The 23,043-nt window shown below is 41.6% G+C and overlaps 1 protein-coding gene across 4 annotated transcripts in view; it reads right to left on the reverse strand.

Moving 5' to 3' along the window:
• DENND5B (DENN domain containing 5B) overlaps window positions 1-21,992 on the reverse strand; it is a 517,562-nt gene extending 495,570 nt beyond the window's left edge. The window contains exon 1 of one of the 4 annotated variants that reach the window (XM_069228198.1): window positions 21,578-21,992. In XM_069228198.1, the coding sequence (XP_069084299.1) occupies window positions 21,578-21,701 (124 nt within the window). In that variant the 5' untranslated portion in view covers window positions 21,702-21,992. The remainder of the gene's footprint in view (window positions 1-21,577) is intronic. The other 3 variants (XM_069228199.1, XM_069228197.1, XM_069228196.1) reach the window with 3 other exon arrangements.
• Between the last annotated feature and the right edge of the window lie 1,051 nt (window positions 21,993-23,043).

Raw genomic sequence — 23,043 nt, forward strand, 5'->3', positions numbered from 1 at the left:
CATGCCCCCCACCTCTTGATATTATTAGACCTTTCAGCTGCCTCCAACACACCCAATACCTACTCTCCTGCACACCTAAGAGTCTTGAATAGGATCCACTCAACAGCAGTAGGTTTACATGAGCACCTCCAGGTCCCAAAAGATCCCCATCACCTGGATAGTCCCCAGGGGTGCTATACTGTCTCCTGCCATCTTCAACCTCAAATAGGAGCCACTGGGTGCGCTACTCTGAGATAACATTATCAAGATTTAAGAATGTGCCAATGATGCACAACTCTACTTGAAAGTCTCCTCTGCTTCAAACATCCAGTAACTCAAACAATGCATGAACATCATCCAGCCCTGGATGTCCAGCGTATACCTAAAGCTCAACCCAAACAAGATGGAATTCATGTCGGGTCATGTCATGGACAATAACCAAGAAAAAGCACAAAAGTGGTTGAATGACATGAAACCTGCTTGCTACAAACACCAATTGCTAAGTCACTTTGATTCACTCTTGACACTATTCACACACTGAAGGAACAAACGGCCAAAAACACTGCCAGTCTTTGTGTAAACAAATTTGTACTTGTATTGCCTTAAAGAACTGCATGGAGTGCTCAAGATGAGAACCTACTTACAGGAGTAATGTGACATTTTTTTTATTTTTTATTTATATTTTACTATCTCTCGCCCACCCTGCAACGTTCCCTTGGCTGTCCCACAGGCTTAGTCTTATTGCATGTTGTGGTTACCAGATATAGAAATACAATGTTAGAGAAAGGTACAATACTGATAATTACTGTGTGTGCAGCAGGTTTGCACTGTTACTGCACGTAACGCCCACTCTGTGGGTTCAAAGGACCTTATACTGCTGTCACCTATACTTTAATTGTTTTAGGCCCCACCTATCAGGCAGAGCAAGCCGTGTGGTTGTGAAAGACTTTCTGTGAAATTACAGTGGGCTTACGGCCCACTCATTGCTTACTACTGATTAGCTTTATTGTCACTCATTTAATTGTCTCTTATTTGATGGCTTGCCGCCCTCTTCTTGCATTTGTCGTTCTCCGGGACCATAATCTTTTTACAATCATTTTGATTGCTTTACTTGCATCATCCCACAGCTCAAATTCAGGGAACTATTTTTTCTTATTCAATCAGCACTACATGAGAGTCAAAATGCTTTCTAGCTCTCTTCCTCGTGTCTGCTTTCCCTACTCTCAAATATCCACCCCACCTCCCCAAGTTGAGTTGCTCTCCATCACTCTCAGATTGACTGTAAAAGCACAGAAACAGGAATATTTTTTCTCGGATATGACTGAAAAGCAGACTTTGAGGGTTGTTTTTGTTTTATTTCCTGCACTCCATATATTGCATGAAGGCACTAGCTTTGGCACATAAATGCTTTTATGGTGCTGGAGGAAGGGTCATCTACTGCACCCTCTCAGGTGACAGCTGAGGCAGAAGTTATACCTAGCATGACACTTTTCCTGGATGCCTAGTACAACAGAATCCTATGGAATGCTAAATGAGTCCTTGGCAAGCATTTCCTTTTACATTCTAACGTCCCTGTTCTTTTAAATTCTGTTCAGAGTTTCAAGAGTGAAACCGTTTATAACGATTGAAAACACTGAACTCTATGTTCCGACATACCATATGGTATGTATTTGATTTTCCTCCAGTATTTTGATGTTTTTTTTTTTTTTAGAATAATACTTTAGATACAATGGAATGGTGAGACCTAGTGGTTTTGCTAATACTTATTGTTAGGAACGTTTAGTAATATGTTTAATAGTATGACAGTCAAAACATTTGTCATTTTCATTTCAACAAGGGTGATCATAGCAGTCGCAATGCTCGACAGGGCTGAAAGCCTATTGCCACACACCGGACTGGATGTGTTACAATATAGAAAGTAGAAAGTGGTACAAAACCATAGACATGCTGTATTAATATCCATAAAACAGATAGAGAGTGTGGGGCTGCAAATTCAGTAATCTGCCATTGGCCAATGCAGCGGCGTGCTGGAAAATTCCACATCACCATACATATGAACCAATGTTTTTTGCTCTGTCTGAGCACTGCTGTGATTACACCGAAATGTCTGCTACAGGACTGATTTTGCCTCACACTACTCCAGTTACATGGCAACCTCTCTGATATCTGTGCTCATGATCCATGGTTCTATGACCACACCTTCCCCTACTTTGTGTATAACTCCGAGATATTTAAATGTCTGTCACCAGCACCATCATATCCTCTATCTTCTCAATATTTAAGACTTTGCATCTTCCCTCATAAGATTTCTGGTGCACATTACATCATCTTCACGTGTTAATTGAGAACAATATATAATCCACTTTTAAGGTCCTGCCAACTAGCTCCACAGAAAAACACAACAATCGAGGTGTGATTGGAGAAACTATTTTTACAATGGAAAATATCTAAATTTGGGTAAAACAAAATAGAAGACTTTTCCTTCACCAATATGCAGGGCAAGGTGTAAAATGATGACATTTAGAAAGGGCAGCCTTCTGCACCATGGAGTACAAACTATCATATAAAGGAAAGGAATATGACCGACTAACCTCTTTCGTTTAACTGAATTGCCCTTCTTCTAATTTGTATTTCTCCTGTATGCCACCATCCCTCCGACAACCTGCAGTCGGCCAGCAGATTCATGATGTATACTCAAAGGTCTATTAGGTTCCATTAAGAACACGATGACAATCTAAATAAAGCTAATCCTGGCATCTAGAAATGAGGGCATTTTGGAGTCCTATTCCACATGAAAACAATTTATAACATAGTCTGCGCGACCCATTTGAAGGAAGCAGCAAAGGCTGTTAAGGGTCAGTCAATGACATGAAAGAGAACGTCGATCTTCCATGTACAGAGGAAGATTAATCCAGGTTTTCCTTATAAAACCGCTTCCTTAACATCAAGGAAAGACATTTCGAACTTCTATTACTATTCATAGGAAACCCTGAAGAACTGGATTTAAATGTGGCTTCATCTTATGTCTACTGCCTGAAAGTGCCAGGCTGACATTTTATAATGAACCACGACACGGTCATAGGCAGACTGGTTATATTTAGTGTATTTAGACCCTTGTGCAGCTCCGACAACGCTACCATACAATCCGAAAAAAACCTACTCAAGTAAATGTGATGATCAATAACTATGCTTGATTGATCGGAAAATGAGATTACAAGAATTGACAGGCTTTCATTATTAAAATAAAGAGCTTGGAACGATGTCCTCAGCCTGAAAGCTGAAACGGATCCAGTGGGTAAGTTAATAAGTAGTCGCATAACATCAACCACAAAACGTTCCTTTTCTAACAACAAGGTTTGCAAACACAGATCTGAGAACGAAGGATCCAAACAAACGAGGTTTGCAGCAAATCCCTGTGTCATGGTGCCTGTGTCACTGCTGCTCAACCAAGTCTAGACCCAGGTTATCCTAGATAATAATGCAGTATTTTCCAAGGGAACTTTTCATTCATTTGATGCACGCGTTTCCTGCCTTTTCAGTGAAGCTTGCTATTTTAGAATATTCACACATTTTGCATTTGTTCGGGTCCCTCTGTTCCCTCTATTTGGAAAACTGAAATAATGATCTAACACCAAACAGAAAAAGTGTTCACCTTCTTAAGACAAGGCATGCAAAGGTGTTCAGTCACGCACATTCAGGCGGGTTTTTGCAAAATGTTAAAACTTCAAGAGTTGGCTTAACGGTTTGCACCCACATGTGCATAAACTAAAGGAACACATTGTGAGTTATTTTTGGGTCTTTCATTTTTCAGTTCCTTTTTCTGTTCTCAGGTTCTCGCAAGAATGTGTGATCAAATGCAAATATCCATTATTAATACACACCTCGGAATCGTTACATCAAAAACTATTTAAATCTACAACACGAAAATCAAATATTTCATAGACAGTCCATTGCCAAAGTACCCATACAGTCTCAACACAAATTGATACTGTTATAAGACTGGAAATCTAGATATACATTTGTAATCCTTACCTCAGTTGTTAAGTGTTGTGTGCAATGCAGAAGCTTGGAGGTGTCACCCTAGTTTCCAGTGTGCCTGCAGTGCATACTACACCTCTAAACACCACACATTAAACATCCCACCACTGTCATATGTCTACCTCAAGGGAGATGGTTTAGAATGCTGGGGTTTGTAATGTAGTTTCTTCCTTATCCTTTCTAATCGAGTTGGACCCCTCCCTTTTGAAAAATGGAGGTATGAAAAAGGAGAGGGGCCCTCTGTATCGGCCATGGAAATATGTAAACAGTAAGGTAATGTCTTTTTGAAAGGTTAATAGCTGAAAAGATTAATTTAATGAGCAAAAGTATTCAAGACAGTCCATAGTTTACTTTTGCTCTGTCTTTTTTGTTTCCAAGATTGTCGGCTTCGTTCCTACTTGGTCGTGTACGATTATGTAGGAAAGATTCTGAACATCATACAGCTGCCTTAATTTCACGCAACTTTAGATCTTAGAGTTAGATTTGTCTCAGTAAATTGTATCAAATTGTGGACAACTATTCACATTAGATCTCAAAATCCTCCATCCTGTATCATTATTTTTTGTTTGTGTATGTGTATTGGACCTGGGCCAGTCGAGAAGAACCCTTCTGACTCCAACTTTTCCCTCGATAATCAAATGAGCACAATGACTAGCAGATGCTTTTCCAGTACAGCTATCATTGTCGCAACCTTCAAATTTATAACCCAGTTCCTATGGTTAATGTTTTTGTTTCTTAATTTTCAGATTATGTTAATAGTTATATTGCCTTATTAAGTATTCTATTGTTCGACATTCAATGGTCTAGAACAGTGGCTCTTAAACTAACGTCCGAGAATTACTTAGGGTCCACGAGGCATAGTCAGGAGGTCTGTGACTGCTCAAAAAATTAGGTCATACTAGCAGCATATAAAAGTGTATATAAATAAAGAAGCAAATGTATATTGGACATTTTGAAATGTTCTTTACTGTGAAGGAATTTGCAATTGTAGGCCAAAAAAGAAGTCTGTCGCCTCAGAGTGAGTCGTGGGGGCAGAGAAAGTGCACCAATCAGAACGTACTATGGACGATAAGTGGTCTCAACTGAATTTTGATGAACTTCAACCTTCCATTAAAATTCTGATTTTTTTTTTGCTAGTGAATTAAATAAATTTTTCATAATTATTGTATTTGTTTGATGAATTCTTGTTTCTGTATTTTGAGTGTACTGTTTTGAAGTACAAATCATCAAAAATGGTTAGACCAGGGTCCACCCCTTCCAGTAATGACTCAGTGGCGATCCCCATAGTCCAATAAAGGATTTAGTCGGGGTACCTGGGTTCCATTAATGAGTAAGGGCCAGATTTATATATTGGCGAACAGGCTACGCCATCACAACGGTGACGGATATCCGGTCCACAGAAAGTTGAAAAGGATCAGGATATTCAGCCAGTCTTACATATCCAGAGTTGGTTAGAACCTTTGAGCTGCTGCCCACACTGCTTGGAAAACCTTTTAGGCATGGCTTGACAGAATAGCCCGTGACACCTATTGTTTACCATATACATAGAGCCAACGGGCTTGAAGTCACTTCAACCACTGGCTTGTTTGGGTCAGCTCCCTTCTGCCACTGCTTTTAGACAGTGCCCATCACAACTTCGATCAGTACAGAGCAGCATACATCTCTCATCTGCAGTCGCTTGACTATTTGGTGTATCAGTCTGCCTTTTAGGGAGTAGTTTTTTTTTTTTTTTTTTTTTACACTAACACACTGGTTCATTTTACCGCAAAACACATGAATTGCTAAGGCCAATGAGTCGTGCCTCTAATGATTTTTATCAATAGAACAACTCCTTGGCATCCCTAGCAACTAGATTCAGTCACCAGGTCACTAATAAGATTCAGTATGCTTGGCAGCTCTACTGCTTCTGTCACCAAGCCACCGCTGATACACCAGGTGGCTCTGGCAAGGCAATAGCTTTGTCCTCAATAATATAGCAAGCCAGACCTATTGGGCTTGCCAGTGTTTTTTTAGAATTAAGGTAGTGGTGCACATCAAACAGGTATGCATATTGTATCATGAAAAAATGTATTAAGATATTCTTTTTATCCCCACATGTTCTAACCTAAACTGTAATAATGTTGCAGTAGCAAGAAACCTCTACGAAAATGCTCCAAGACTTGATGCCTCTTGCATGGAACTTTTAGACTCTCCCCCATTTTGGGGAAAGGGGAGGACAAAGTATACTGATTACGTTCCTTAAGTTGTTTCCAAACTACTTTACATCTAAGGACATCTAAGTAAAAGTGCCACGAATAAATGTTAAAGTCTTAGGCCAAAGACAAAAGTATTAAAAACAATTGGCAACAAGATGATTCTAGGAAAACACTATTTTATTACCGTGATACTGCCACTGCCTCGAGGAATATGAATCCCCCAAACAAATGTCCTGATTAGGTTTGATAAAGATTTTTATCAGTTTCCTCTAGCCATAAAAACCACCAGCCAGTAATATGTTGCAAGTTACATAGTAGGTAAATTGAAGCCATGAACGAAATTATGGTCTGAAAACAATTATCTCAGACCAATACTTCCACTCCAGAGGACATCCTTCCGATTCCCTTCTACACAGAAATTACAGTAACTATCTTTTTATGGTTTTCATTTGTGCTACTATTTGAGCATTTTGGTTAAGAGCACCCCGTCGGGGGAGCCCGTCAGGCATTGCAGCACCAGCCTGATGAGGAGCTTTCCCAATGATGATGCCAGTCATCCATTGTGATGCATGAGGGTTCTTGCTCCTGGAAGATTTGGATCGCACCTAATAATGGTCTACGAATTGCCTTTTTTTGGAACAGTGTACAACTTTTGACTTTAAAAGTAAATAACATTCACCATAGCTTTATTGGTCGAAGCCATGGGGCATACATACAAACCAGATGTTAAAGGCCCTGAACTCATCTGAGGCACGAGTAGAAGGTGAGAGCTTATAACAAAGAATGGCCTTTACCAACCTTTACAACTTAAGTCACAAGGGCTATAATGCTATTTCATTGAGTGTAAAAGGTTTTATATTAAAAAGAAAAGTCAAAAACACTGGAATGTTGCAGCAGAAAGTCTATATCAGCCATAACAGGGTCTGAGCCACTTGACTGAGGTTGTGATAGTATCTGCACTCTAAACTCTGCTTATGAATACCCTCAAATAAATACATCTGTAGGCGTACAAAATATACCAGCTGTGACCAGCTTAGAACACTCACTGAAAATGCAAGTGCAAATAGCTTTGTAACCAGGGATCAGACACTTTATTATCGCAAATACTGGACAATGAAAAAACAAAACACTAGATGCCAATTTCACGAAGGGGTCTTTATTTAAAAGCTGGTAATTAGAGTGATTGGGAGACCGATAGACTGTTCCCCTGCGAGTGTATTGTTAGGAGCCCCGAAAGGCATTAGTGAAATAATTGAGGATCGAGGTGGCTTTAGCGAAGAGGGACATTGCTAGATTCTGGCAAGCAGCTTACCCTCCAACACGCTTTCCTTGGAAGCAAGCAACAGACTATTGCACCACACAGGAGAAAGCAATATATGCATCCTGAGGCTGCCCCAAGAAGCACGAGTGGGGGAAACGGTTGATCTACTGTGGGATACTTTGACATGCACGCATTTCAAATGTTTTATATTGTGCAACTTGTGAATCCATATTTTCCCATCACAAGTGGCAATGTAAAACAGTATTTATGTTATCAAAATAATTCAGTTTATTAAAAGAAAAAGTTGATAATTAGGTGCCATAAAATTATACGTATGCTTTGGAGCAATTTTCCTAATGCTAGGTAATTCACAAAGCATGTGCAGATGTCCAGGCCTACCTGTATGATAAAAACTCACCTGTGGAAATGATGCGTGTGTAAATTTTATGCTGATCTATGTTCACACATATTTATTTATTTATTTCCTCCACAGTGAATATTTTTCCAACCCGGGGAAAACAAACATTTGCCTTCCATTTTTTCTCTATGGAAACACATCTTCTGACTTTGGCAAGCGCACATTTTCATTCATTAGAAGGGTAGACATTATCTAGAAAAATACTAATACACATACAGAAATATACGAGTTTGTGGGTATGCACTTGCAGCTGCAATGTGCCCTCCCACAAGCACTTCAATTCCAACCCCTTCATGATGAAAGAGAAAATCGCATCATACTTGCAAAATACTGCTCTTCACAATAGTTAAATTGCAGTAATATCTAATCAGATATTCGTAAAGACGTTTTTGCCCATCTAAACTAATCAGAGGTCAAACCAGCTTAAATTTTATACACCCAAGTAAAAAAGCATGAACATGGACACATGTTACAACTACTGTGGTAGTCTTCTACTCTACAGCAATCACATTTGTAAAACAAGCAGTGGACAATTTCCCAGAGCAAAACTGCTTTAGGCAACAAATATGATTCTAGAGCAATTCCGTATTTTTCCAAGACTTATAATGTTTTATCAACACGTGACCTATTGCCATAATAGTCTACTACAATTGTTATGAGAAGGCCCCTTCTTGTTTGTTGACCCAGGATACGGAAGTAAAAATAAAATAAAAAAAAGAGCTAGGATTTGATCTCTACTTAGAAATATATATCTGTATTTAGAATTTCTTGGTCCTCCACAAATAAAACTCAATGTATTGATGGTTGTAACCAAATACAAACCTTCACTCAAAAAAATAAAAATATAAATAAATGAATGTGTATATTTCACCCCGAGCTCAAAGGATTCCTTTTGAAGCTCAAGGGTGCCAATGTAGATGTTACAGGAATCCACACGGCGTCTTCAGGTCTATACTTGTTTGCAGGTGCGAGCACACATTTCAACCTATCAAAGTCATCTGCTGAAAGCCGTTGCTAATGCAGCATTTTTTCCTAGACTGGAAATTACAGCAGCAGCTCCACGAATACCTACAGACGTGCACACAATCTACTGTGAACGACACAGTGGGCTACTGCTACTTCTACAGCTATTAATGTACTCCAGAATCCACTGCAGGCTATACCCTTCGCCACCACCATGCAGAGAACTGATGACTTATTAGATCCCTTATTTTGAGATGAACCAGCGTTGTGCTGTGAAGCACATCTTGTTCCTTTGAGGAACAAAAACGTACCTCAAGGCAACCCTCTGAGACAGTCCGAGCTAGCCTAGTATATCATCGTGTATTGAAAAGATCAATTGAAAATGTTGAATCATACTCTTGTTTTGAGTCTACGGCCATCAAAAGTATCCTAAAGAGGCTGCTCTACCGTCTTCTAGCATATTAATTCCTGTGAATATCAATTTATCAGTTGGGTGGGAATCTGTATAATCGATCTAAATATTTTGGATCCAAAGATGATGTGTGTGCGCTCTCTCAAAAGAGTCAGTGGAAGTAAATAAATCAGTAAAAAAATGTAAGATGCACGTGACAGAGGCGCCCTAGAGCTGTGACAAGACAGCTGTTCTCCAAATGTCTCATTACCTTCAACTACACTCAAAGTGTAATTATTCTATCAAACCCACATCAGGAGCAGCCCTTCTTTACTGTTGTCAGCTCAAGGGGCAGAGAGGCCTGAAAGTGGTAGCAGCGACTAGCAGAACAGGCCTTTTTACCCCTAGTTGCAGAGGGAGAGTTCCTCACTGGCCTCTCCGGTCAAAAAAATGGTATCTAAAGCAACATTTAATTAAATGAGTAACCTGTCCTACCTAATCAATACAGTAATCCAGAACAAGTTTAGTATACCTTAAAGATAGAAGTCTAGGACCATCTGAGTTATGCTGTTCTCTCTCCTTTGGCGAATGCTGGCTGAGGTTCACAACTGGGTCCCTCATGGTATCCATTTGTGCTGGATCCTGCATCTTTGTTAACACTGTGTAGGTGTAGCAGAATGAGAAAGGAGAGTATACGCTATAAAACACTGCTGGCATGCCAGAATCCACTTTGGATTGCTTGTATGTGATCTGCAAGACCCCCCCCCCCCACCCCCACACACACACAAAATAAGAATTCCTTAGGACTTGGTAGTAAACCAGACTTTAGGATATTGGAGGACAAATGACAGAGGGCTACTCTTAAATGTAAAGATAGCCTCCGACACCCGATGTTCTCCTTTGTGGCTGAGAGGTGCCAACCTCAACAGGTTAAGAAGTAAACAAGCAGAACGGTCTCACCTTTATCTGTGTCATTGTTCTGGATGGAGACTCCTAGACATATCCCTCCTTCTTGCTGTCATTAAAGGGCAAAGACAGTGGCTTGACCAGAGTGTGTGTGGTGGGGGGGGGCAGAGGGGGGGATGTAAAGTACCAGGAATCACCAGAAACCAAGATCTATGCCTGTGGACTCCATAAACAGTCCGAAAACATAGTATAACTCTGGAGTTGGGACCCAAGTCAGTGCTCTAACAATTCTCATTGATGTTTGCTAAGGTGACATATCATAGTTGTTAGTCAGCTTCTCGGGGAGGCTAGCTGCCATAACAAGAAGTCCAAGAGATCCTACTGGAATTATGAGTACTGGCCCCAAGCAGGAGCTTATCCCCTACTGCTGGAAGGAGAAGTATTGAAGGTACCTCTGAAGAAGGAGGCTGCCTAAACGAGATGATAGAGAAGACATTCTGTACCACCTGCACTGAGAATCCTAAAGAAGATCAGTGTTTTGTGGGGCAGCCACTTTGCTATGGAATCTGCTATGAGCAAATGGGTTCTGTAAAATTCCCCTGGAGCTCAAGGATCTGAAGCTGAAGGTGGTGGTTTCCTCAACTCTACATGTGTAGTGCTACTAAGTGTGCTTCTGTGACCTTTACTCTGCAACACCACTGCTGCCAGAGGATCTGGAGCAGGGACTCCTGGGGACAACTTTAATGCCCCTCCAGACTCCCGCCTCACCTGCTGGTGGAGCCTCCCCTTTCAGTACCTTTCAAGTGACCTTTTCTGTTATTTGTGCTAGGGAATTGGGGCTGTGCCACTGCTAATCGCGACTGCTCCTGACTCAACAACAAATGCCTGGAAGCCCACAAAGAAGCATGGAAAAGGTGGGTCTAGGTGGACCATGCAAGCAGATTGGGTAGCTGCAGAGTCAGCTCACTCTTTTAAACAGTTGCAAGATAAAGGTCTCTACAACTCCCTGGCACAAATGAGAATGGCAATATCCAGATTCCAATTCTCACCGGCCTAACCATAACTAAGAAGAGCACATCAGTATATAGAGATAAGGAGCGAATCCCTCGTTATCATAGCAATAGGTAGAATGCCCAAACACTGTGAAATACTGTAATTTTCCCATATGTAATATTGGTACAGTCAGGTATTTTTACGTTTCGAGTTAGTTTGTTCAAAATAAATTGGTTATCCTTTATTACGACAAAGCACTGTCTGGACACAAGATAATTAAACTTTGCTGGACATCAATTTATTAAGCTTTACTCTGAATTAATGAGTTATGAGTCTTTAACCACATATCACCTAACAGGTTTAGCCTTAGACTGATCAGCCCCTGTACCTTGAGGGCGAAATGCTGAAATAGTATGCTTGGTGCTCAGATTTTGGACCCGGGAACCTCACAGATAAACGGACATAATTGATCCAATTGTAATCCTCTGTATGCCTTGTGTCTCATGAACCACTTCCCAAACATTCTGTTGTTGTACTCAGTTCTTTTTCTATCTATTTAAGACTTTCTTACGAGCTAAAGTTTACAGGTGTCTTTGTAGGTGATAGAATACTGGGGAAAGTTCCTCTCCATAGAGTGATGCTTATGTTTTAGAGTGATACACGTTCCTTTTGCTGTTCATGACAAGTTGTCAAAAATGTCGTGTGCATCTTAGAAAATAAGGAAACAATTGTGCTTGGGCGATTATTCTGCACAAACTACGCTGTCCCCGAGTAGACCGTGGTAAAAACATTAGCTTTTGTTCCAAGTAACATTACATTAGACTGGTCACAAAGAGTCACAGCCTTCTGTCTGAGGCGAGCTTCCATCTAGTGTTGTTGACCGAGTTAAACGCGATACTTATTGAATCTGTGTGCTGGCTCTTTGCAAATAGCATCCAGATAAGATGCTGTTAAGTTTCAATACCTATAGAAACCAACAGCTCTATTTAGTTGTATACCAAACTTACTTTCCCACCAGCTAATGTTATGGCATACCCAGTTTAATATTTTTATAGGGAAGTATTTCAGGTTGCACATTGCTATATAAACGTATACAAACAGCTATTATCACAAAAATGAAATACAAACATAACAGAATATCTTCTTCATACACTGTCAAACGGCCTATTCTCTACTGTTGCGTTACCTCAGATGCTGGTAAACAGATAGAAACGTGGCCAAATGGGATTATAATATAGTAAACTGAGGGATTTTAGAGGTATTGGAAGCACAAAAGACAACCATGCTTAAGTGTTCACTAAAAGGGTATGTGAAACTGGGAAATAGAGAACTGCAGATACACCTATATTATTGCAATGATGGAAGGTATTTAAGGGGACAAAAAAAACTGACCTCGATCGTGGGAAGCATTAAAACGGACTGCAAGATCAGCTGAATGCCATGAAACTATGAGATTACAAGATCCATGGCAGTGTGGTTTCAGCCACTGAAGCAATCAATGCCTGACAACTATAACACATGTATGACTGAGGAGTGACACTGTTGGAGAGGGCGATGTGATCAAGTTAGGCTTCAACAAAGACTTTATTAAATACACTCTCCATGATAAACTGTATACTGCACAGTCCCTTGCAATGTGACAAGAGGTTCCCACGTCAGAATGAAGGCACAAACGTTTCAACAATGTTCTGCATTCTTACTGTAATTATTTTTGACTAAGCTATCAGTGAGAACTCTACGACAAACTTGTGAGTAAGTTTACATGCGTACAAGTCTTGCTTCAAAACCTAATTTGGGAATTGGGTGCCGCAGTACTTAATATCTCAGTTTCACTCATCCATCCCTGAAACCGGTCGGCAAATCGGCTCATGCATATTAAGCAGTCAGGATCAACTCTTCTTTTGCTCCACTGCTTGTAGGGGAAGCCTTACCCATTACCCTACCATTCAAATGTGCAGTTAATTTATGATACCGGTTTGGTTATAGCCAAAAGACAAGATGCATGCCCCTACAAACTCAAACAGCAAAGACCGTGAATTCCACCTAGCTCATAAACGGACGGGGTTAGGTAATTGAGAACACTAGGCTTTTACAGTGCTATTTGCCTTTAAAGACAATTAAGGTCTTTTAAAACAGTCGCATAAAGTAACTACGAGCAAAGATATTCAATGCTCATGACTTCTTGCAATACTAACTGCAGATGCGAGGCGTCAGCCTCGAGGCACCAAATTCTCTGCATACTAGAGAAAGCTCTGCAGCATTTGAGCATGAGTCACAGAATGCTACGCCTGGATTCTGAATGTCAGTGCTGCCATCAGGCTGCACTGTAAACTGTGCTGGTCATAATCCTCCACCAGTTCAGGCACACATCTAGTTGATGAGCAAGTATAGGAAAAGTGACATAGGCGGTCCAGAATGTAGAAAAAGAAAGTTTAAATGTTTCTCCTAGTAATACTCAAAGCATAGAAGAATTGGGCAGGTTTAGCTGATATTAGCTGATGTAGTATGCATTCTCCCAAGAGGCTCCCGCTCCGCTGAGTTTTTACCATTTCTGTAGGGTAGCCAACCTACAGGAAGATGGTGAAACAGAACAAGCATTTGCAGTGCAGTGGGTCTTGCATTTGCTCCAGTTAGAGCTTCTTGTGTTTTAAACTCCTAACTGGACTTTTCTTGCCACATACGTTGAAAATGAAAAGTAAAACAGTTGACATAAGCGAGCCGATTCAAAGCGCCATGGCCCCTATAAGCATGATGAGAAGGAGAGACACAAAAGGAAAAAGAAGTTCGCTCACAGTCAAACATATCGGCAATTGTGCTATTATCCATGTAACGGGGCAGAGTGCAAGGCGGTATCAAAACCACCCCAAGGAACCGTAAATCATTTACCAATGGTAACAAAAGATTTTTTTAAAGGAAAGCCCATGAACGAGTGGAAGTGGGCGTGGTTAAAACCCCACAATAGTTACAACAGGTCAATGCGCTTGCGTGATCAACCTAAAAATGGCAGCAGTTTTAGTTTGGAAAGAAACAGAATACAAGTGCCCCCAATTGCGAACCCGTTTTTTGAGTAGCACTGAGAAAGAGATAAATTAGCATTTTGAGTCAAAAACAGATTCCTTTCCAAATGTTTTAAGCACTACCTTTTTCATACAAGACTAAATTAGTTTCTATACAATTTTACCCTGTAAGTACTCACTTGAGTTCTCCGAAAGCAATCAAGAAAAGTTGTTGGTGCAAAGCTTATGTACACTAAAACTGAGAAAGATGTGCGTGTTGCCAACAGAAACTGCAAATCAAGGGTCTTAAAAAACGAGCATTGACAAAGCAAATAGGTCACACCTGTGCAAAAGCTATTGGCAAAGCCAATGTGTTTTAATCATGCTGTACACCAGCGGTTCTGCTGCTCGGTCGAGTGGCACAGAGTGCAGTGGTGTGGAGTGCAATGATGTGAAGTGGAGCAGAGTGGAGTGATGCAGAGTAGAGTCGAGTGGCAGAATGCAGTGGCGTAGAGTGCAGTGGTGCACAGTAGAGTGGCACAGTACTCGGTGGTGGAGAGTGCAGTGTTGCGGAGTAGAGTATCAAGACTGCAGTGTTATAGAGGGGAGTAGAGTGGCATAGAGAACAGTGGCGTAGAGTAGGCCCGGATGGAGTTTGTGGAGTTGTGCTACACGGAGCTCTGCAAAGTGCCCAAAAAATTCTGCTGCACTACGGGGAGTTACACAAGCAGCGGAATACGTAAGGTCGTGCTGTTTGCGCTTCTTTTTAGTGTCATGTATTTGTCCTGTGCTGAAAGAACAGTGAACAGCTTCTTGCGCAGTGTAAGGGGGCACTGCTTCTTTTCTGCCACTCAAGTTGATTTTCTGCTCGAGCAGCATCTACCTCAACGCAAACGGAAGGTTTCTCAATGCGAGCAGTGACAACCATCTGTGGCCGCCCGCATTGACAAATCTCGCCAGGAGATTGTCTTCAGTAAGATTTTCCTTGCTCACGCTCATCAACTCAATGCTGACGAGCACGAACAAGGAAAAAAAACTCTACTCCACTACGTGGAGTTTTTCAGAACTCAGCGTTCTAAGAGGAGCGCGGAGTGGGAAAGCTCTGCAAACTCTACAAGGGGAGCAGAGTTCACTGCCCCCGCCAGATTAGAGTACAGGGATGCAGAGTAGAGTGTAGTGGCAGAGTGCAGCAAGAGAGCAGCTGAGTAGAGTCCATTCATGTAGAGTGCAATGGTTAAGAGTAGAGTGGCGCAGAATGGAGTGGCACAGAGTGGAGTAGAGTGGCGAGGGGCACAGAGTAGATTGTTTCAGAGGCGAGTGATGTGGCAGAGTGGAGCGGTGCAGGGTAGAGTGAATGGCAGAGTGAAATGACAGAGTAAAGTGGCTTAGAGTGCAGTGAAGATTAGAGTAGCGTACAGTGGATTGGCGTAGAGCTCAGGGGTATAGAGTTGAGTGTTACAGAGTAAAGTGCATTGGTGTAGAGTGTATTGGCATAGACTGCAGAGTGGCGCAGAGTACAGTGACGTCGTTTTGGAGTTGTGCTGAATAGATTGGTGTGGCCTAAACTAAAATGGTGTAGAGTGCAGTGGCAAAGTGTGCATTGGCGTAGAGTGGTATAGGGTACAGTAAAAAGGTGTAGTATGAAGTAGCATAGAGTGCCGTTGTGCAAAGTGGAGTATTCATGGTGTGGCAGCACACTGCCATTACCGAAAACACATTTTCAATTGAAATTACCATTATATTTGCACATTTGTTAGTGCTCTAAGCCAAGACCACAGTCAAAGGGAACTCAGTACGTTGGTAAGGTTCCAGAAGACGTAGAACTTGGTGCAATCAAAATGAAGGGATAAAGTCCAGACAGCAATGTATTTTGCCTTATGGAATTAGTTGTATGTAGCTGCCGCAGATCATTACACTATTGGGATCACACAGTTCATTTAAATGTTGTTGTGTGCTACAAGAAAACACTTCTTTCCTACCCCCAGTATTCAGCAAGATTGTCACATAAATCCTCTCACTTTAAGTCAGAAAAAGGAAATTAAACAAGCGCCATCAGAAGACAGTGCCTCACATTTTACCTCGGTCTTTCAATGCACAGCAAATGTGATGAGATAAGAACAAGATGTACATGCCTATTTACAGAAAAGGAGCACTCAGAAGGAGACTGTAAATAAGGTTTGGGGAAGGGAAGGTATGAGCTCAAGCTGGAGAGCCTAAAACAAAGTTAGCAAATGGAAAGCAAGAAAATATGAGTTAAAAAACACAAAGCCAATGGCAAGCAATGCACAGAATGTATTTCTAGCTCAGCTTTCTGAATGTCCACAAGATGTATTCAGCAAACCAGACAGCTGTGGCCTAACAAGAGATACAGCAGTTGGCCCACATCATGTCAAAGATGTTCAGTGATTTTTATTTTGCTAAAAGCACTGTGCACAATAGTTATTAGCAGTAAATTAATTTTCAAATTGACAGCTAAACATAAATATTTTCATAAGAGACCAAGAATATAAAGATTGTGAAGATTTTTTCACTGGCATCTGACAACTTGTGTCAAAGACAGAGCATGCTATCCAGTCCCATCCATATAGAGTGCTATTTTAAAGCAGAAATACTTAAAGTACGGCTGGAGCGGCATGCCCCCTTTAAATGGGGCCCCCTGGTGAACATCAGCACTGCACTACTGTTTACTTGATCTAGTACTAACATTCAGAAACTTGTAAAATGGACAAGCATTTATTTAGGAAAAGAAGCAAAGAAGGTGTCCTGCACCACTAATCTTTATAAATACCTTCAATTTAAAAAACATTGTGCAGCAAACGTAAAAAATATTATAAAGTCTCTTAGTAAATCAGATTTTATTATGTACTGAGAGGCATTTGTTAAAAGTGATAGTTTTCAAACATAACCTTAAAAACACTCATACCTCCTCCATGTCCTAACAACAATACTATTTGTAAACCAAGAGGCAAGTCAGTTGTCATGTGCATGGTCTGGGTGGCCTAGGTTGCTGTTATACATGGAACAACATTATAGTTTATTAGATGAAACACAAAATGTTTTGTACTGCACACGTTCTCAACTCATGTATTTCCATGTGCTGTTATATAACACAATGCAGAAAAAGAAGGCAAAGTTAAATAAACCAGTTGCCTAGGATCACACAATTTGGTCAAGTGGGGAAACCAGGATTCATTCCAAGTATTGTGGTTTCACATTTTTCAATTCAGCTACTATGTGGGTATCTCTTTCCTGTTCTTGTTTACATCAAAAGTTGATACTTTGCGTTTAATCCTTTGTGCAAGAGGTTGGAGCGTGGGTGGCAAATAGAAGCCACAGTAAGGCTTGGCTTATTTTCTGGTCTCGAGAAACCAAGAGAAATAACTTCGAGCTGAGCCAGAGTCAGGCCTCTGGCTTGTGCTTGATCAAACCTTCAGTGGCTCACACATCTTTGTCATATAATGAAGGCACGGGAAAATGTGTGATTTGGCTATCAAACAATATGGTGAAACAGAAGTACCAACACCACTTTGCAGGACTGTTTCAAGATGCATAATGTTCTCACTATGCTGTATTTTAGTGAGTGGTCTAAAGTGGATTAGAGCCTGGGTGTCTCTACAGCCCCAAATGAGTAAAAATCAAATGATTGCTGGGTTACAGTCCTGCTTTCTTATCATATACTTACTACTAGTGTGTAGTTTACGTTTTCCCTATCTCTGTTAAAAAGGACAGGAGAAAAAGCTGTTCAGAACGTGATCACCCAAGATGACACAATCTATCTCAAGGGGAGGTCGGGCTTTATTAAATACATGCCTTCTGGCTCCACAGTGTCCACAACTGAGGCTCGACTCATTCTGATGCAAAACTCAGAAACTACTCTGACCTAAGAAAAGCAAGTGGGCTGTAGAACCTGCCCATACTTTAAATATAGAGTTGACAATCAGTATATTTTGGCAAAGCAGTAAACCCAGGGTTAAACGTCAAATGTCCTAGTGCCATGTCTAAAACGTTCCCACTGTCACTTCTAGCGAAGGAGGTTCGATGTTTGTGTCTGGTTCGCCTCAGTAAATTGAATACTTTAAGGAGGAGATCTTTGGCAAGGATTTTTTATAGCACCTGCTACCTCAACAGAGACGCTTTCTAAGCACTCCTAGTGTTTATCAATGAGAGACTAAAGACATAAGGAGATTGTGAGGCCTAAGATTCTGTTTCTTCCAATTCAATAACCATGTTACTTCCTTTGTACACTTGATGAGCCAAAGGTAATATAAAGCAAGCAGAGGTGGCTTACTCCAGGGCGTGTTAGAGGGATAGGGCATAGCACAGTAATATCAAATTGATGGCTCTTCTAGAGTAGCAGTTTAACTTAGATGGCAGTACGGAAAGAAACCCTCAAAATAACTCCACAAATAACGATCCACTCCCTATATATGTATATATTTTGATTCACCTGTGCCCTCCTTACACCTCCCTCACAAACTCCAGCCCTCTGTCCTGCTGGTATCAGTGCAGCCCTTAGTCAACCACAGATAATACTTTTTGGCACCTGGAAAATATTTGCGATTGCCCATGTTTTAGGGAAAGAATATGTTTTCAACAGGTAAAAAGCCCTTTTGTAATATGTCACTTTTGTAAGAAATATTGGGACTAGCAATAAGCCTCTGGAAAACGTCTTCAATTAATGTATGCAAATCTGTCGAACTTGACGTAAGTCATACAGATAGTAAATGAAAATCAAATTAATATAACTGCAATATTTCGAAATCGTAAGACAAACTTAACACGAAAAATAAATCTAGGCACGTCTCTCGTGACAAATGTGCAGCCTGTAAAAGGTTGCCAGTCTTTCCAGTGACGTAAAGCTGATTTGTTAGTGCTCTAAGTCAAGACCACCGTCAAAGGGAACTCGGTATATCGGTAAAGTTCAAGAGGACGTAGAACTCGGTGCAATCAAATTAAAAGGATAAAGTCTAGGCAGCAGCGTATATTGCCTAATTCAACTAGTTGTATGTGCCTCCCTGAGATCATCGCAATATTGGGATCACAAATGTAGTGGCAAATTATTTTCCCTACTAGCCACCCCTGGTCTCAAGTCACAAATAAGATGTACTTTCCAGTCACCAGAATGGGGGCTCGTCAACTGACGGTACCCTTTCAAATGCTCAATTTATGTTCCGCATATAAAAGGAAGGATTCGAAATTAAATCCTCAAACAGATCACAACAAACTTAACTTTGGTACAAAATAAGAGGCCGCATGTTCTACTTTTCCAAAAACATGTAACAGAAAGAGGCATTCACAAACGAACATGGACTACCCAATGTTTACTGCACACAGGGATGTAAAGGATCATAAATAATGTTTAGAATGTGTTGTTTCTACACTATAAGCAGTGAATGGTCGTTTGTCATTTTAGTAAACGCCCAACTTCTTGCTGGATAACGTCATGTGCTCACATTCTGACAAAAATGTCAAGCAATCCCCAAAAAGAATAAATGTGAATGGACAGGACATAAATGTGCATTTCATTCGAGAAATAACTTCTAAGATTAACCCACAGAACAATAATGCATTGATAAAATGTTATACAAAAAATATAGGCATCACTAGATGCCAGGTGTCCACGTTTCATCGTGTGGACATCTTGCCACTCCTTATTTAGCCAACCCTATTCTGTAATTTACGGTTTCACCATTTTGGTTAACAATGAGAGCCGAGCCACCCCACGGTGATGACGGCTAAAAAACACAAAATTGACTAAAGTTTCCTCTACAAAAATATGCACCATACAAACAAAAAGTTCGTACTGTCTGAAGAAACAGTTGCACTGGGTAGTGGATAGTGATTTACGTCACTATCTTTTCCCCACAACAATCCCACTCTTTTAATGATGTTCTCAAACAAGTGGGATGTTTGGTACAACCACGTGCCGCTATTCTAAAGGACGCTAAGCATCTTTGCATTTGACTGGTTTGTGGGAGGTCTATTGTATGTACGTGTGAAATGCAGCACTGGAAAAAATGGAGTGCAGAAAGTAATGGAGGTTGGAGGTTCAGTGTGGTAGCTCTCCACATGCACTGCCACTCCGTTGTTAATGTATCCTGTAAAAATGAAAATTCCAGGTTTGAACATGGTCACGCTGTGTATTCAAATTCTACCGTTTACTCAGAGCAAGACACCAACCAGCAGGTATAAAGGCAATAGAGCGGCATGGAGGGCGGTAGTGCATCAGAATAGCCAAGCGTCGGCCCACACAACGCAGAGTCTTGCATTGTTTACAATTCCATGCTTTTGAGCTCACGCAGTTCTGCTTGGGTTAATAGCAATTAAGAATGTAACGTGCATCAGCAGACACGCTACAAATCAATACAGAGAGTACAGTGCGCAAGGACAGCTGTTCGAGCTGAAAATGTGAAGGCACATTGAGCGTCAGTGGCATTACTATTAGGAACAGCACGGTGATGCGAATACATACGTAAACGTTTAAAAACCTGACGACACCACAACCGGAGACAATGGCATCACCCTCGAAACCAAAGCTACAGAACGTGTTAACCCAAAATCCTGGAGACAATCTTCCAAGGCCATCTCATAACATCCCAACAGGTGTGTCCCACATTATCTATAGCCCTAGAGGCTGCATGTCTATACCTCACTTCACCTCCCGCAATCACCTCATCTGACTGCACACATTCTCTGCGCTCCACACATTTCGGTCAGTTTGCCAACAATGGACACACAAGCTCAGCTCATACACATACCCACGGCCACACGGATTCGATGAAGGCCATTCAATCCATATATCTCTCAACACGTGACATGCCCATCTACTTTGCACATGCATCCCAAGTCAGAACTGCCCGCATTTATGTTTTTCAAGTACACCCTACCTGTCGTGCTTATATTTTCCAGCACTCACATGCGCGCTTTCAACGCGAACTTTCCCCCTGTGTACACACATACATGCATATATACACACATAGATACATACACACATACAGTCACATCAAATACCGAATCCATCAACACCTAAAGAATATTACACCCCTCCCGCACATACCTACGGCTTCACTTTTCCATAGCCTATGAGCACCTCTATCTTTACCCAGTATCATCCCACCAGTTTTCTAGACTTTACAGCTATTACATAATGAAACACTCATACACGTTGTCCCCCGGTCACGCTGCATATAATCCTCCACCGCACACATAAACCGCTCATCTCCCCATGTTAAGCATCCCTGGATGTCTCGCCCTGACAGAGCTTCTCAGTTTGTGGAGCCTGGGTTTCCGGTCAAAGTATGGATTATACCACATTCTGACCGATATTCTTCCATGATTCGGTCTCCCTCCCATGTCCCTGCTGCTATGGCTCATCCCACTCACAAAGCAGCGCCCCTAGACCCACCGCCCTCTTCGGGTCCCCCCTCCGTCTCTTACCCGACAGCTCGTCGGGCTCCAGCCCGCAGTCGGCGTCGGTTCCGCAGATGACGAAGTAGTGGGCGAAGCGGCAGGGCAGCGGCCCCGGGGGCGCGGAGCCAGGGCTGGCTGCGGAGGTGCTCATGCTGGCGGTGGCCCTCGTCCCCCTAGAGCGTCTCCCCGCGGCCCTCCATGACCGCCCTCGCGCACACAGTCGGGCTCTGACAATGCCCGGATCTGGGACCAGCTGGAGCGCGCGCCCGCCCCTGCCAGAGTCCAGTGGGAGGGATCCCGTGGCGGCCTCGTGCTGTGCGCGCGCACCGGCCTGCCTCCGCGCGCGCGTCCTGGCGAGGGCCTCCCTCGGTAAACCTTTTCTCACTCTCTGTCTCTCCCGTTCTGGGACAAGTGTCACAGTTCCCTCTGCGGTTCATCCCTTGCGCGTGCGCAAAAGAAGAGCTACGGTCCCAGAGGCCTCCCATTGTTTTCCTGCTTCCCGGGATATGACGTAGTGCGCTCCCACTGGCGGAGGCGGCTTTTTCGAACGAGCGTACCTTGTCGGGTGTTACCTGATCTGTACAATAATACATATTTTTAAATTAAGAGAACATAAACGGTGCAGATAGCTATCATAAAATCATAACGGTAAATTCCCTGTTAGTTTCAATGGTAAAAGAACAGATACCATTTGTTTACAAAATTACACCTGTGCAAATGATTTAAACCGATCGAAAATGTTGAAATGCAGAAGTGAAATTCCCGGCAAGTTCAGCGAACCATAATGAGGCTGTACGGTTTCAGAAAACAAGCTCTCGCAAGCAAAATATATATTTTTAAATGAATATGTTACATTTTACAGCTACTTTAAACTGTTGCACTGCACCTGCTATGTGAGTGTGTCTTTTTTTTTTTTTACAGCGGCGGCGATAGCGCCTCTGCAGGTATGGGTAAGTCTGTCTCCGTTGAAAAGGCATTTGTTTTCTTATCATCTTTGGCACCAAAAAAAAAAATCTGCATGAAAGTATTAAAACAACGTACATATTTACCGTAGGATTCTTCATAGCAAGTTTCGTGCACATCTGTCAAGCTGTGACCTAAAAAAAGGGGGATACTGAACGTAACATTTACTATTTTGGTTCCCATCAGATACTTTGCTGTTCTATTCAGAAAACCGGCCGAATGGAATTACACCAAACTTTGCATGAAAATAAAAATATACTCAAGGAAGTGCCTTTTCTTGTTTTTGAGCAAATACAATCTGTAGAGAAATTAGCATTTAAGACGTGTTCCAGTCAGGCTATAGCTCAATCAATGATTTGCTGATCCTTTGCGATTCCTGAACCCACAAAGGATTCTCTAATCCAATTAAACAAGTAACTATGTGCAGTGGTGGTTGTGAATGAGGTACATCATATAAAAAAATAATTCACTGAAAAAAGCCACAAGAAAACACTGAGTTATGGTTCTGTCTTATATGCGTAAATCCACTG

Source organism: Pleurodeles waltl, chromosome 4_1, assembly GCF_031143425.1.
Source record: "Pleurodeles waltl isolate 20211129_DDA chromosome 4_1, aPleWal1.hap1.20221129, whole genome shotgun sequence".
Taxonomy (NCBI): domain Eukaryota; kingdom Metazoa; phylum Chordata; class Amphibia; order Caudata; family Salamandridae; genus Pleurodeles; species Pleurodeles waltl.